Raw genomic sequence first — 17936 nt, 5'->3', positions numbered from 1 at the left:
TTTAAATGGGTTTAGTTCTTTCTACTCTTGACAACTTCCCTCAATATTCCATTGCATACTAAGCCAAGTGCCAGTTCATTTATATTATAAACAAAAATCTGATATAGTAGTTATTGTCAATTACTTTATTATACTGAATCTGATCATCTTCTACAATAAGTTAATAAAACCATTTCTGAAAAGGCAAAACAGAGACCAGACCCTGGGTTAGTGGAACTTCACAAAGGCCAGGTATCTCTATGAAACCTTTTCTCAGAAAGCCAGCCAACATCATATCCTGTAAGTCAGACATACAAGGTTAAGGTTCTTTTAAAGATCAAACAAAATAAGATATACTATCAAAATGAAAACAAAAGTACCCTACAAATGCAGGTTAGGGTCAGTATCATCTTCCTCATCATCATCATTGAAAGGAAGAAAAAGGAGATTAATCCAGAAAAACAAAAGCTTCTATAAATCAACATGAATTTATTGAAGACATTCTCATACACAAAAACACAACATCTCCCTCCCCCCCCCGGCAAAAAATAAAAACACAAAATTTGACATAAATTATTTGCTACCAAAAGCTATTCTAAAGATAGTTAAAGAAAACTACTTTTCTTCCTCTTTTGGTTGTTTAACATAATCCAACAGCATGGCAATTATACATGAAAACATGGCAAAGTGAGCATATACGTTTCTGAAACAGAGGTGATCCTGAAAGCATTTATAGTAGGGAGCTTTAGCATAATTTCCTAATTGTCTTCTCTTCATTTAAGGTTCCTGAACTAAAATTATAAGTTTGGATTTAATACATATTCTGTTTAGCTTTTATACAGAGTAACAGCACTAAAGACAGCCCTAATTGTAAGAGACTGCAATCAAACTACAATGCTTAGAAGGGGAATGGTTATTCAAAGTATAAAGGAGGTAATTTGAAATATATATTAAAAGGCATACTTCCTCTCTTGACATAAAATTAGGTCTGTCACAAAGGTATAAACTCATTCACTTTATATGACAAACTAAATGTTGATTTTACAACATCCTCCATTTGAGCAGTGTCTCAGATAAGGAATTCAAATTTGTCAACACTATAAATGGACACAACACTTATCTGTTACCTACCACCAAAAACTATGATTTTTAGATGGAATTATTTGTTAATGAAAAGACTCTCCAATTACTAAATCTATAAAGCAATGCCAAACAACCTAATTGTTTGATTTCTGAATCTGAGTTAACATTCAACATGTAAATAATCAGATCTTTTCATATTTTAACTACTTATCAAAGCTATTTAACAGATTCAAATTCTGAAAAAATGTTATACAATGACACATCACGAAATGTGAACATTCAGTACGATCAACATTTGTTTATTAATGACAACATATAAAACAATTTTTTTTTCTCTTTACCTCAAATATCTGTGCAAACTGGGTCTCTTTACTAGAAAATATTGCATGGATACAATGAATGGCATACTTGGCTTGTCGGGGAGGTCCTTTTTTAGATTTGTGATGTAAAACAGGAAGCAGGGCTCTGAAGAAAAGCAAATAAATCAGAAACATCAATGTGACTTATGCTAGAAACTTTAATGTCTGCATATTTGAATTAATGTTTTGTGAGAACAAAAAACGTCACAAGATCTACTCAGACTCGTTTTCAATAGTCTATAATTTTACTTGGTAATCATCTTTATTAAAAACAATCTAAATACAAGTACTTTGGGTTTTTTTCCCTTTTTATTCAACAATTATAAACACAAACAAGCTGTTGACACAATCCCTCCTCTCTGGCACTGTCCCCAGGAGGCCTTTCTCTTCCCTTCTCACGGCTGTTACTGCCCCCTTACACAAAGACCACTGTGATGGCACCTACATTGTTCCCTTGTTCTCAGGTCTCTGCCTCCTCAGCCTCACCCTCCGCTTTGTGCCAGAACAACACACCTAAAAGGGCAATCTGCTCACTTAACCAACACCTTCTTGAGTGCTTCAGTGTGCCAGGTGCTACTTGGGGCCCCACATCCCAGCCTCATGCTACCAGCATACGAGGGGACAAGAGAAATGAGACACGTAAACAAGCAGTACATGTGGTACGTCAAATTGTGGTAACGGCTATAAAAACCCGTTGCTGTCAAGGCGATTCTGACTCATAGCGACCCTACAGGACAGAGGAGAACTGCCCACAGAGTTCTTTACGGAAGCAGTCTGCCGCACCTTTCTCTCATGGAGGAGGTGGTAGGTTTGAACCACCGACCTTTTGGTTAGCGGCCGAGTGCTTCACCACCGCAACAACGGCTACAGGTATAAGAGAAAAAAAAAACAGAAGAAGAGGATGGTGGGGGGGGGGAGTGTAGAAGACTGTTCGGATTTTAAATAGGGTAGTTATAGAACATCTCTCTTATAAACTAACATTTGAGCCAAGTTCTGAGGGGTGTGGGGAGGAGGTCATGTAGCTCGCTGGAAGAACACTCTTACTTCTCGAAAACTCAAAATGGCTTCTGAGTAAAGCAGAAGCTCTCAGCACAACCAGCATTCAAACATCCTGTGGCATAAGCAGCTTCTGTATCCCCCCCTCCGCCATGGCCCAACACCCACCTCCGGCAGCGAGAATTTAGAGGGCCAACACGTCACCACAGTACGAACAGTGTCTCATAAAAGACAGCAACAGCAAATTGAGGGTGAAAACGTGCATTCGTATTACAGAAAAAGGGTTAATACTCATCCCTAACACATAAAGATCTTCTAAAAATGGAGAATGAAAAGACCAAGAATGCCACAGAAAGATAGGCTAGACGTAAAGCCGTGCAAAAACTTCTTCAGAAAGAGGCAGGCAGGTTCCCCTGAGGGGGTCCCTGGTGGTGCAGTGGTGCAACACGTGAAAAGATGCACACTTCACTCCTAAGAAAATAAACACAAATTACAGCTAACCTGAGAGGGCCGCTGCTTCCGATCACAACGGAGTCACTCGGACAATTTAGCCTCCTGCCTCAAGCAACCAGAAAGCAGGATGCTACATTAAACAAAGCTTTCATACACTGGACAATACTCAGCAAAGACTGTGATCCCTAAGAGATGGGAAGAAGCAAGAAGAGCCCTACATCTGCCCCAGCTCGCTGCGTGGAGGTAGCTTCCAGACATTGTGCAAGAAGGAACCCAAACGGAGCCTGGTAGTCTCACTCACCAAGTGGAGGGAGGCAGAGCTAGGAGTTCAGGGAGACCAACGAAGCTACAATTTTTAGGGTACAGGACTAGAGAGGGGGAAGCTACAGGACAGTGAGTCTTCGACTGGATGCGTGCCACACATGAGAAGAAACTACCACAGACCAGGAAAAGGATGTCTGGAAACCAGTAGGCCAGACACATCCCTGAACATACACAGGTCAGGAGAAAAATGAACAGCCCTAGAATGGCACAAATGACAGAATTAGCAAAAACATCAAAACAGCTGTTATAAATGTGCTCCCTATGTTCAAGAAGGTGCAGGAACACATGAGCGTGATGAGGACAAAAATGAAATCTTCAGAAAAGACCCAAATGAAACTACTAAATGTGAAAAACACAGTATCTGAGGTGAAAAGTACACTATCCAAAACCCATTGCCGTAGAAGCGATTCTGACTCACAGCAACCCTATAGGACACAGTGGAAGGGTTTCCTAGGCTATGATCTTCACAGAAGCAGACTGTCAAATCTTTCCCCCAAGGAGCAGTTGGTGGGTTCAAACAACCAACCGTTCGGTTAGCAGTAGAGTGCTTAACCACTGTACCACCAGGGCTCCTTGAAAAGTATACTAGATGGAATTTAAATCTGATTATATATTGCAGAAGAAAAGATGAATAAACTTGAAGACATAACTATAGAAACTACAAAATAAAATGAGAGAAAGAGAGGAGGAAAAAAAAAGATCATTAACCTGTAAGCCAGTAGCAAGTAGTCAAAAACACATGTAATTGGAGTCCCATAAAATAAGGTACTCACTGCACCTTGGGAAAAGATAGGAAGAGACAATATTTGAAGAAATAATAGCTCAATTTTTTTTTTTTCACATTTGATGAAAATCACAAACCCACCAATCCAAGAATCTCAAGCAGAAGTAACAGCTATTCCGAGGCATGTCATTATCAATTGGGTAAAAACCAGTGAGAAAGAGAAAATCTTATAGGCAGTCCGAGAAGAAAGATACATTGAGGAATAAGGAATGACAGAACACTTTTCAACAAAAACAATTCAGTCCAGAAGATAGTGGAATGATCTCTTTTAGGTACTAAAAGAACTGACAATCTAGGATTCTATTCTGAGCAGAAGAAAAATTTATAAGGTGAAAATTTTATAATAGAAAACATTTCAAATCAATGATTTAACCTTCCACTTTAAGAAATTAGAAGAAGAGCAAAACAAACTTGAAGTAAGCAGACAGACGGAAACAACAAAGAACAAAAATTAATGAAATACAGTCGGCCCTCAGATTTGCACGTTCCGCATCTGCGGATTCAACCAACCACAGACCAAAAATATTCAGAAACAAACGAACAGTAACAGACTTTTTTTAAATCATTAATCCCTAAACAATATGGTATAACAACTATTTACATAGTATTTACATTGTATTGGGTATTATAAGTCATCTGGAGATGATTTAAAGTCTAGGGGAGGATGTGCACAAGTTATATGCAAACACTACACCATTTGACGTAAGGAACTTGAGCATATGAGGATTTTGATATCTGCAGGTGGTGCTGGAATCAATCCCCTGTGGATACCAAAGGACAACTGTAGGCATAATCAATGAAATCTTAAAGAAGAAAATAAAAAAATAGAAACAATGAAAACAAAATGAGGTTCCTTGAACTATCAATAAAGCTGATGAACTTTGAGCCAGGCTGATCAGGAAAAAAAGAAAGAGGACGTATATTATCAGTATCAGCAATGAAAGATGACAACTTCAGATCCTTCAAACAATGGATGAGAGACTATTATGAGCAACTTTATGCCAATAAATCCGACAATTCAAATGAAACATTCTTGGTGAATGTTCCACTGCACTTGACGAATTCCAATTTTTGAAAGAAACAAACTACCAAAGCTGATTCAAGATAAAAACAGATAAACTGAGTGTCTATTAAAGGAACTGGGTGTGAAGTTGAGCATTGGTTCACAGAGAAAACTCTGGTCCAGGTGACCTCCTTCTCTGGTGGATCCTACCAAACCCTTGAAGAACAAATAATACCACAAACTCTCCAAAAAATTCTTCCAGAATAAAGAAGTGGAGAAAAGATTTCACAACTCACTTTGTGAGGCCAGCATCACTCTGATACCAAACCAAAGACAATGCAAGAAAACATAACTATGGAACAACATCCCTCATGATGACATATGCAAAAATATTTAACAAGATTATATCTAACTGAATCCAACAATATACATATAATAAAGAGAACTCATCATGGTCAAATAGACTTTCTCCTAGGAATGCAAGGTAGGTTTTCATTCAAACGTCACTGTAATTTTAAAGGGAAGAACCATATGATCATCACAATAGACTCTGAAAAAGCATTCAACAAAACTCAACACTCATCATGATAAAAACTCGAGGTAACAAAGAACAGAAGGACACTTCATCGAACTGATAAATGGCATCTACAAAAAAACCCACAATCAACAACTGCCTCCTTTGCCCTGTGATCGGAAGAACTAAATGGTGCCCAGCTACCATTACTGAACGTTTTGATCAAAGATTCTAAAGAAGCCTGATCAAAAGGGGGGAGAATGTGGAGAAGAATTTCAATTCTCATGGAATCCAGACTTTCTGGGGGTACTGAGGCTGGATGATCCCCCAAAACTCCTGCTCTGAGATAATTTTTAACCCTGAAACCAAAACCCAAAAATATTCCCAGAAGCCTTCTTTAAACCAAACAACTGTCTAGCTTATCTAGTAAAGAATGTCTGCTGTGAGCACTGAACTCTTTTAAAGAATTTATTATATGGGATTGAATTGTTAAAAGCAACTCAAAGGTCAGACAGGATGCTGAGGGGGAAGTGAGTTTATGTTAATAGGGGAGAAACAAATTGGAAAAGAAGGGTGAGAATGGCTGCACGATTTAAAGAATGTAATCAATGTCGCTATATTATACATGTAGAAATTGTTAGTGTTGTACATTTTGCTGTGTATATTTTCAACAATTAAAAAAAAAGTGCAAGACTATACCCTGAAAACTATAATGTACTGCTGACAAATTAAAGAAGACTTAACTAAAGAGCTATACCATGTTCATGGACAGATGGACCCAGTACTATAAATATGTTCATTCTCGGCAAAGTAGTCCAAGGCAACACAATCCCAATCAGAATCCTTGTGGGCTTTTTTGAAGAAAATGACAAGCTGACTATACAATTTCTGGACATATAAAGGGCCTAGAATAGCCAAAACAACTTTACAAAGAAAAACAAAGTTGGAGGACTTACAGTGATTTAGAATTACTACAGTAAGTGTGAGATTGGTGTGAGAAAAGATATCAGTCAATACCATAGAAACACACATACACACATGGGCCAACTGATTTTCAACAAAAATGCCAAATTACCTAAACAGGGAAAGGTAATCTTTTCAACAGATGGTAGAGGAACAACTGAATAGCATATGGGGGAAAAAAATGAACCTTGATCTTACTTCAAACGACATACAAAAACCAACTAAACAGGGATCACAGACATACATATAAGAGCTAAAGCTGTCAAACTTCTGCAAAACACACCAGAGAAAATCTTTGTGATCTCTGATTAGGAAAAGATTTCTAAGGACACAAAAAGCACAAATTATAAAAGAATCAAAATTAAAACCTTTTGCTCTTCAAAAGGCTGGTAAGAAAATAAAAAGGCAAGCCAAAGAGTGGGAGAAAATAGGCAAATCACGTATCTAATAAAGAACTTGTATCCAAAAAACATAGGGGATTCTTACAACTCATTAGGAAGACAAACAACCCAATTTTAAAAATGGGCAAATGATCTTAACAGACACTTACTTCACCAAGGAACATATATAAATACCAAAAATCATCTGAAAAGATGTTCAACATCACTAGTCATCAGGAAAATGCAAAGTTAAAACCACAATGATAATAACCACTAGCCACCACTACCCACCCATCGGAAAGGCTAAAATTTTAAAAACTGACAATGCCAAGTGCTGATAAAGATACAGAACAAAATTGCTGGTAGGAATGCAAAATGGTGTACTTTGGAACACGGTCTGGCAACATCTTATAAAGTGAAACATACACTTAACATACAAGCCCACAGTTCCATTCCTAGGCAACTACCCAAGAAAAATGAAAACGTCTCTACACAAAGACTTGTCAAAGAAGCTTTATTCATAACAGTCAAAAACTGAAAACAATCTAAATGTCCATCAGCTGTGAATGGATAAGCAAAATGTGCTGTATCTATTCTAGGAAATACTACTCAGCAATAAAAAAGAGCAAACACCACCATGCAGAGTAACGTGGAGAATCATGAACACATTATGCTAAGTAAAAGAAGTCTGACAGAACGATTATACACTCACTCCTCACGTATCAACATGGTTAGGTTCCGGAGATCAGGCTGCCACACACCCAGCCCCACCCAGGCGGAGGCTTCAGGCCCAGTTCAGCTCACTTTGGGGTGTCATTAAACTTGCAGGCATTTCTTCCACCACACCCTCCCCATACCTCTTTCTTTCCTCCCTTCCCACCCCACAGCAATTTTGAGCTGCGGGGCCTCGGGCTGCACAGGACCTGGGAACCCAGAACAGATGCCTGCTGGCTCAGTGCTGCCTGCACGCCCAGCTGGTGGCAATGGCCACAGAGGAGGGGGCAGGAGGGAGGGGAGGGCGTGGGCCACCGGACCCGCTCCCCCGTTAATGAGCAAAATAGTAGATTTTTAACTACTGTCATGTAAATACAGCACAAGACAGTATGACAAGACAGTCAATAACTGAGGAGTAGGTGTATACTGGAAACCCTGGTGGCGTAGTGGTTAAGTGCTACAGGTGCTAACCAAGGGGCGGGGGGGGGGGGGCAGTTGAAATCCACCAGGTGCTCCTTGGAAACTATGGGACAGTTCTACTCTGTCCTATAGGGTCGCTATGAGTCAGAATTGACTCGACGGCAGTGGCAGTGGCAGGTGTATACTGCATCATTCCATTTACATAAAATTCTAGTAAAAGCAAAATTAAATAGAAAGTAGACTGGTAGCTGCCAGAGGCCTGGGGGTGAATGGGAAGGTGGCTCAGAAGGAGCAAGCCGGAACTCCAGGGAGTACTGATAGCCTCCATATTTTGTGAGGGTTCAAACGGTGAAGCACTTGGGGGCTCACCAAAAGTTGGCATTTCAAACCCACCCAGCAGCTTTACAAAAGAAGGGCCTGGTGATCTGCTTCAGCCAAGAAAACCCTATGGAGCCAGTTCTACTCTGTAACACGGAGGCTCGCCATGAGCCGGAATCGACTGGACAGCAATGGGTACAGGTACATCTTCACTGTGGTGGCAGTAGCATGACTGTATACATTTGTCAACACTCACCAAATTGTACACTTAAAACTGGTGACTCTTACTTTGGAAATCAATTATGCACTTCCTTAAAAAGCCGGAAATAGACCTACCATATGATCCAGCAATTCCACTTCTTGGAATATACCCTAGAGAAATAAAGAGCCTTCACACGAACAGATATATGCATGCCCATGTTCACTGCAGCACTTTTTACAATAGGAAAAGGATGGAAGCAACCAGGGAGCCCATCAACGGATGAATGGATAAATAAATTATGGTATATTCAGGTAATGCAATACTACACAACAATTAAGAACAATGATGAATCTGTGAAACATCTCATAACATGGAGGAATCTGGAAGGCATTATGCTGAGTAAAATCAGTCAGTTGCAAAAAGACAAATATTGTATAAGACCACTATTGTAAGAACTCAAGAAAATGTTTAAACACAGAAGAAAATATTTTTTGATGGTTACGAGGGTGGGAAGGGTGGGAGAGGAGTATTCACTGATTAGATAGTAGACGAGAACTACGGGAAAGACAACACGCGATACAGGAGAAGTCAGCACAGCTGGACTACCAAAAGCAAAGAAGTTTCCTGAATACAATCGAATGCTTTGAAGGCCAGAGTTGCAGGGACAGGGCTTGGGGACCATGGTTTCAGGGAACATCTAGATCAACTGGCATAACAAAATGTATTAAGAAAACATTCTGCATCCCACTTTGGTGAGTGGCGTCTGGGGTCTTAAACACTAGCAAGTGGCCATCTAAGATGCATTGATTGGGTGTGGTTAGCAGACAAACACAGAAGGTGCTCATTACTTGCATAAAAATATGGTATTCACTGCGGGACTATTTACAATACTGGAAACAACCCAAAAGCCCACCAATAAGGAAATGGCTAAATAAACTATGATACAGCCACGAGATAAATGAGAGCATCTCTATATTGCACTATAGAATAAGTGCAAGTGTATACAGTTAGTAAAATGCAGAACAGAGAAACATATGTACAGTGTACGTTATCACTGTCAAAGGGGTATATGAACACACACACATTTAAATACAGACCGGCGCGTGATGGAAGGATAATTCTGTCTTCATGCTCATCTACTGGGAAGAGAACAAGGTAGAGGGTCAAGAGACAGCCGTTAGACTTCTTAGAAGATATTTTGCTTTTTAAATCTGACTTTAGAACCAGTGAATATCTTACACAATTTTAAAAAATTAAATTTTTAAAAAGCAACCTCCAAAAAAAGAAAACAAAACAAATCAACAAAAGAGTATATCAATTTGTGGCATAACTACCCTAAGAGAAATAATTCCAAGTAACTTTTAAAACATGAGAATGTGCCTATAAAATCCCTTAATACAAAAGAGAAATGCCTAAACAAACAGCTGTTTCTAGGAATCACACTGGTGTGTTACTGCTATCTGAGATTGTTACGGCTGTAATATGAGATAATGCAAACCATTATTACGGAATATTATAATTTTACCATTCTATGAATTCTCAGCATGGGGAACAGACATATAAATGTAAAATCAAAAAGGTTTAGTAAAAAAGCGGTAGTCCTGGCTCTGGATTGGAAGTACCAGTATAAAGGCATGATGCACTTTACCTTTCAAAAAGGATTTTTTAGCCGTGTCTACTGCAACATCCTAGAAACATGACCCGCACACTAGCAATTAGTGCCCAGAGCACTCACAGTGAGGTTTCTTATACCACTTCCCATTCCCAGGAACCAGGGCTCCTCGTAGAAACGGCTGGTTCCAGGCCTGGGGCAGGATACGTACAAAATGGGCCCAGAACATCTTGTCATACAAGATGGCAAAGAAATTAACAGGAACTGCTGGGGTTTCTCAAAAGGACAGACTCAGGGGCCGATTCAAGGTCACAGATGAGACAATCTGGGCATCAATGAGTGAGTGATGGCTGCAAACAGATTGAACGAAAATACATGTAAACCCGTGGGGTTTATCATGTTTTATAAAAACAGCTCTTAAGTGGTAGCCTCTGGAAGATGCTAGTTAACCCAGACTATTAAATAACATAAAAGTATCCAGACTTTAACCTGCCTTTCCTATACGCGTGGAATACTGGGTGACCAGAGGGTAAATGCGAAGTTCTCTTTATAAAAGGGTTCTGCTAGTAAGTGAAGACGAATGACATAGGAACATCCCCACTGACAACCAAGTACCAACAGCTGCTAACATCACAGGACCAGAGACAAGACAGTTTGAACCTTCTGACAGGAGAGCACACCCCTGCCTACAAAGTAGTCCTGGGACAACAAACTAAACCAGAATCCAATCAGGCCTCCAGATTCAACTTGTCAATTTACAGAAAATTCAAGAAGCCTGCCAAAATATGCCACAGGGATGCAAATGGTGAAAAACAGTTTGTGGGAAACTCTACAAGAGAACCAACCTGGTTTCTGTATCAAACACCTCATAAGAAGAGAGGGAGCTGGAGGGGAGCTGTGGTCAGCCAATCACAACGAGCGAGCTTAATTCAAACCCTGATTCAAGTAAACTGTCAAATAAATCACTACATTTTTAAGAAAATTAACAGACCATGATTAAGTTGTTGCTGTTAACTGTGTTTGTGATTTTTTTTTAAGAATTTTTATTTTTTAGATACATAGATGACATAGTAACAGTGTATGAGATCTGCTTGCAAATTTCAAGCGAACAGGGGCAGTGGGTAGAGATACAAATGAAACAAAGCCAGCCAGGAGTTACTCATTGTTAAAGCTGGTTGGTAGATAGTAGATACATGGGAGTTCACTCTATGTATGAAATTTTCAAGGATAATATATTTTTAAAAATTAAGAGTCTCATTAAAATGTTATCTTTTTAGTCTGTGGTCTGTAGCTTCTTTGTACAATGGAAACTTTTGTGGTTACTTCAGTAACTAAACTCTTCAGATAAGACCCACCCTTATTACAGATCATATCTTACATTATAAACATTGAGAATCTCTGTTCTCAGTAATCAAGAGAAAAATTACAGGTCACACACAAGTAAGAAGTGACTTTGCTTGGCATTTTTTAAGACAGTTACGTGAAATTTTACGCTTATCCAGAGTTTTGTGTATTTGTTTATTTCAATAAGCAATTATAGGGGGGGAAAAAAAGAAATAAACCAAGCCAATAAACATACAGAAGAAAATAACTCACACAATTTTAATAATTCTGAAGTTCTGGGTAGAGTCTTAGAAGTCGGTGAAACGTAAATAAAACAACTACCTTCTCTGACGGCTCTTCTATTAAGAAATTCCTATTTATGAATCCCTTCACTCTTTTTCAATTGATTATGTTGATTTTCCTCTTTACAACTGAAGGGACTTTTCCCCTGATAGCAATCACACACATGTAGAAAATGCAAATGGAACTGAAAAATATATTAAAAACATAAAATAAAATAAAAACTCCCACTGCCCTGAGGTGATTACTGTGAACACTCTCCTAAAGGTTTCCTCACACATACGTGACCAGGGCTGTCTAGTGGAGAACCCCGTGTGTGTGAGAGTAGAAAGAATACATGATGCACAGTATCTGGAAGCATATTTTTTCACTCAACAACGCTGTGGAGAATCTCCTAAGTAAAATATTGCTCAAGTTATCCTTTTTAATAGTCGCACAGCTCTTTATGTATGGCTCTACCACAACTAGCCTAACCAGTCTCCTACTAGCGGGCATTTAGAGTGTTTTCATTTTACTTTTTGGCCTAAACAACAGTATCAGAAACACCGGTGTGCTGGTTCTTTACCTACTGTCCTGAGCTTCGACAATCTGCTCAGAAAGGCTGAAAACGTACACCTGCAAACTACATTTCCCAGACTCCCTTTCCAGCTGGCTTCCCATTAGGTTCTTCTAATGAGACATTGCAGCTTCTCCAGGCCCTCTGGGTACTCACTTCACTGTCCCCAGAAACGGCCAAGCCACCCTTCACCATGGCAGTTCAGGCCATGCCAAGCCTTCTACCCACTGGGTAGTACCCCTTAATGCCACTTCTTCCCAGGTGCTCCATGAGCCCTAGAGGTGGTGGCTGCTTCCAACAATTAACCATCCCAGGGTTGCCAAAGGACGTGCGCATGCTTTCAGCCTTCAAACACCTATAGCAATTTCTCCATGTTTAAAATAACTAGTATGGTTTCTGATTGGACCCCGCCCATGGATCGTTATGTAGATACTGTCTCAAATGGTCTCTCTGGCATAAGTTCCTAAAAGTGAAATTGCAGAGCCGAAAGCCACACACATTTTAAGTTGATCCGTTATTACAATGCCAATCCATAAAAGTTGCACCAATATATACGCCAAGAGAGTATCACTGGGAGCCAGCTAACACTGGTCGTTATCACACAATTATTTCTATTTCTTGATTACTATTAGTAGTCATAACCATCTCTTCAAGATCTGGGAGGATCTCCCATTAGTAAATTTCTCGTTCGTTCCCTTCGCTAGTCTTCTGCTGTGAGACTTGTCTGCTATTCCTTTATTAACACAATATGTTCTTGTTGTTGCTGTTAGGTGCCGTCAAGTCAGTTCTGACTCATAGCAACCCTACGTACAATACAACAAAACACTGCCCAGTCCTGCGCCATCCTCACAATCGTTGTTACGCACTATATACATGACAGATATTAACCTTTTCTTCATTATATAAATTGAAAATATTTTCCCAGCATATCATTTGCATTTCCAACTTATTTCATTATTTTTGCTTTTGTCTAAACAGTGGTTCTCCCCCAGTGGAATATAAGCGCGGAGACTTCACCTGTCCTGCTCACCACAATACCCTCGGTACCTAAAACTGTGCCTGGTACACAGTGGGAACTTCAGAAACGTTCTTGCAACAAACTTATTTTTTAAAATAATCAAATCTATCAGTACTTCATTTATGACTTGGCATTAGTGTCCTATTCTCCACAAAAAAAGGAGTTACAGAAAAGTACAGGGTTCTAGTACTTTTATTAATTCATTTTATATACTTGAAATCTTAGAGTGATCAAGAGTTTATCTTTCATCCATCTGCAATATATGTAAAATCAAGGCAGGCAGTCTGCATTAACATTTATTGGGGGGTCTACCTTGCCTCATTTCTTTAATGTTACACTCCCCACTCACCACTATAGGGCTGTGTATTTCTTGTACACTTCTAGGTTTTCTGGTTTTTACTGCTAAGGTATTTCCTACATGGTTGTTAGTGGTCTATAAGGAAAGATTTGGAGTTTTACAGATTTATTTTGGCCACCGTGTTTCAGTTGATTCTCTTGGATTTTCCAAGAAAAATGATAATTTTGCTTCCTCCTTTCTAAGAAAATATTGGTTTTACTAATACCAACCTCTTCTGTGTTCCTGGAATTAACCATATTTGGCCATACTATATTTTTGTTTTACTGTAATATACCCTCTTTTTAAAAATATTTTACTTATGATTTTAGCATTAATAGTATTCAGATTTGTCTTAGTTATTTATTATTTTTTTTGGGGGGGGAGGAAAAGATGGTTACCTTTTATCAGGATTTAGTATCTGTGGTAATGCAAACGGTTAAGCACTCAACTACCAGCCAAAAGGTTGGTGGTTCAAACCCACCCAGAGGTGCCTCAGGAGACAGGCCTGGGGAGCTGCTTCTGAAAGTCATACCCTTGAAAACCCTCTAGGGCAGTTCTACTCCACACATATGGGGTCACCATGAGTCAGAAGCAACTCAAAAGCAACTAGAACAACGACAGTATCCATCTCCATCACCCTGGCTTTATCAGAGCGACCCGAACGCTTCCCTTCTGACCCTCCCTACTCTGAACAAGTGAAACGAACCTGGTGTTTTTACATCTGAAACACTTCCCTCAAGAAACTTTTTCTAATGCTTTCATTAGAGGGTGATTTTCTCAATTTCTTTTATAATTATAGCCTGAGGTTTTTTTCTTCCCTCTTCTGGAGCCAATTTTATTAATTTGTATCATCCTAAAAAAAAAAAAAAAATCCAGGTTTTCAAATGTATTCGCACAGCCACATTTAAAGCTCAAATGCTGGCAGTAAAGTGATGGGCAGACAGGAATGAAGGGGAGGCAAACAAAAAGAAAACAACGCTGGATTCAGGGGTATAAGCAAAAAGTAAATTCGAGGGTAAAAGCTGGTAACTGGGTAGATAGATTCATTTCCTGAGTTCTGCATACTAAAGAGCATTCTTCATTTGCCCTTGCTTAAACACAACGTGGCTGGCTAGCTGTGTTCCTTTTGTCCGTTAGAACTCTCTGGCTATTGAAACACTAACTTCAGAAATCTCATGTGGCTAGAAGAAATAAGTGTGCCCCATTACTTTTCCTTTATACTATAAAACCAAAAAAACCAAACCCACTGCCGTCGAGTCGATTCCAACTCACAGCGACCCCATGTGACAGAGTAGAACTGCCTCGTAAGGTTTCCAAGGCTATAATCTTTACAGAAGCAGATTGCCAGGTCTTTCTCCTGGGGAGTGGCTGGTGGGTCTGAACCACTAATCCTTTGGTTAGCAGTCGGGCACTTAACTTTGCACCATAAGGGCTTCTAACATAGGACAGGACACTTACAACACGCTGCTTTTACACCTGATTCAAGGATACGTGTACCAACCATCAATACTGTTACATTCAATTCGGTCTAAGTGGTATTATATCCAGCACCAATTCTGTCCAGTTGGTGGTAGGTTCCACTTACATACTTTTCTTTTGGTTCTTTTAAACTGTTTTGGTGTCTTCTAGGGAAGATAAGTTAATAAATATTCACTTAACTCTATCATTTTTCCTCAAAAACTCAACTCACCTAATTTAATAATTCTAAACATAAAATCTGCATACATATTTTATCTCCTGCAAGGCACACGCTATGAGATACTTCATCGAGAACAGTGTGTGCACACAGCAGGTATTCAGTATCAGCGGAGCTATATACTCAGCACAGGAATCAGGTAACTTTAAGTACTGCAGCTCCACATGAAAGCAGCACGTTTTAAAATGCTCTTGTATGTTCTACAATGTCCACCTTTCTGCCTTGCTTTCGGAGTACTCCTACAAATATAGCAACGGTTCTTTAAAATACAAAGGAAAAACAGCCTAGAAAGAAAGCAATAAAAACCTCCAGTAAGTAAGTCTAGCAAAGCCTTGTTCAAAGCTCTGGTTAAGAACAGGAACTGCAGGATAACAGGTAGGTTATAGGCATTGGAGCCAAGCAGGCCTCATTCAAACCCTGGCTCTGCCACTTGCTAGCTACATACCTAGAGCCTTTTACTTCTCTACCCTTAGTTTCCTCATTTGGAAGATTTAGAAAACAGCCACACTTTACTAAACTGTTACAAGGTTTCAATGAAACTGTGAGCAGGTGGAAGGCTGTATATACCTGCACAGATGTACGCCCACACACACTCTTAACAAATCTTTGATCCGAACAGGAGAGCCTCAGCCCCATTCCAAAAACAGATTTATACTCTGGGTTCAATTAAAACTTAAGAAGTCAGTTCCAAACAATAAGGTTCCTCGCTCTTGCCAAAAAATACTACTGTTACAAAACTCTGGTATATTCCAATTACTATTTAAACAATGCCTTTGTCCTATTTATCAGCAGTTCCTAGAATTAAGCTCACAACAACAGACAAGGGTAACAAAAACTGTACCTGAGGTTCTAGGAGCTAGCTTTGTTCACAGTCTCTCCGAGGAAATGGGCCACAGGCCACTCCTGTGCATGAAGACATGTGCGACCCCAACCAGCTAACTGGGCCAGCTGAGGCAGAAGGAGCGGGTGAAGGGGACACCAACCACCCAGGACTGCAGCAATCTCAGGACCACACATCAGGTCCTTTATCCAGGAAGAGGTAGGAGAGACACATGTGGAGAAGAAGGCAAGGATCTATCAAGAATGAAGACTTCATCTCTCGAGCTACCGTAGACTCCTGAACAAAGGTCAACCACTGCTAAGAGTTCTCCATCACACTGCTGTGAGGATGAATGTGCCGTGCTTCCTGCTTCCCTGTGAGAAGTAAAGCCCTGCTTCGGAAACTCTTCTGTCCAGTAGCCTTAATCACAGAGCAAGGAGGGCAGTGCTGTGGACAGTACTACTGCAAGTCCTCTGGAATTCCCCACTGCACATTAAATTCATGTGAATTTTTAGTCTGTGCTATAACATACTTGTCATTTACCTGGATTCACAATCAACACGCATGGACTCTGCAGTCAGGAAGTCAAAAGTCATATTGCATTGAGCAAATCCCCTGCAAAAGACCTTTTAAAGTGTTGAAAAGCAAAGGTGTCACTTTGAGGACTAAAGTATGCCTGACATGAGCCATGGTATTTTCGATTGCCTCATATGCATGTGAAAGCTGGACAAGGAATAAGGAAGACCAAAGAATTGGTGCCTCGGAATTATGATGTTGGCAAAGAATACTGAATAGACGACTGACTGCCAGAAGAATGAACAAATCTGTCCTGGAAGTAGGACAGCCAGAATGCTCTTTGGAACTGAGGATGGCAAGACTTCATCTCATATATTTTGGACATGTTACCAAGAGGGACCAGTCCCTGGAGAAGGACATCATGCCTGGTAAAGGGGCGGGTCAACAAAAAAGAGGAAGCCCCTCAACAAGGCAGACTGACACAGTGGCTCCAACAATGGGCTCAACAATTGTCAGGATGGTGCAGGACCAGGCAGTTTCATTCTGTTGTACACAGGATCACTGTGAGTTGGAACCGCCTGGACAGCACCTAACAACAATAACATACTGGGGACTGTTGTACTATAAAATTTGTTTTTGTCAAAATCTTTAAGCAGAACTAATGCTTCAGAAAGATATGCTATCTTTATAGCCAACAATTTCATGAGTCTTCTAAAATATCAATACTTTCTTCCAGGAAATGAGAATCCAACTTGAACAGCACAGACCTAGAATAATCTACATTTTTTTTTTTTCTTCAACATTTGAAAGATCCCAACAATTACATAAATCAAGAAACAGGAAATTCTTCTTCTCTTTTCCAAACTGTCAGAATTAGCTCAACTCACGATCTGATGTGTGGAAAATCCTCTTCAATTTTGCTCCCTGTGTTCTTGAAAATCTGCAGCGCAGCTTCTGCTACCTTCTCATCATCCATTTTCAGACAAGCCAGCAGAGACTCAAAGGTTTCGGCAGAATGAAAGGAGATGGGATGTGTAAATGAGAGGACCTACAAAACGAGCCATAAATTCTGTTTTTAAACCCTTCTCATCTTTAAAAATACTCGATGCTGAGATGTTACATTAGAAATACCGCAAATCAGATGTCAATATGATAATTCAGCTAACGAGAGAGAATTACAAATAAAATTTAAATTTGCTCAAATACACAGCAGAAGACAGAAACAGACGTTCCTGTGCAGGAAGACCACATGATCTAAAGAAGTCA

The 17936-nt window shown here is 39.7% G+C and overlaps 1 protein-coding gene across 9 annotated transcripts in view; it reads right to left on the bottom strand.

Moving 5' to 3' along the window:
- Positions 1 to 17936, bottom strand: part of PDS5B (PDS5 cohesin associated factor B) — a 201112-nt gene that overhangs the window by 54203 nt on the left and 128973 nt on the right. For all 9 annotated transcript variants that reach the window (XM_049853418.1, XM_049853416.1, XM_049853415.1 and 6 more), the window contains 2 exons: positions 17558 to 17718; positions 1404 to 1527 (listed from right to left, as the gene is read on the bottom strand). In XM_049853418.1, coding sequence (XP_049709375.1) covers positions 1404 to 1527; positions 17558 to 17718 — 285 coding nt within the window. The remainder of the gene's footprint in view (positions 1 to 1403; positions 1528 to 17557; positions 17719 to 17936) is intronic.

This window comes from Elephas maximus, chromosome 14 (assembly GCF_024166365.1).
Source record: "Elephas maximus indicus isolate mEleMax1 chromosome 14, mEleMax1 primary haplotype, whole genome shotgun sequence".
Taxonomy (NCBI): Eukaryota; Metazoa; Chordata; class Mammalia; order Proboscidea; family Elephantidae; genus Elephas; species Elephas maximus.
This window is presented reverse-complemented; position numbering and strand designations above follow the sequence as displayed.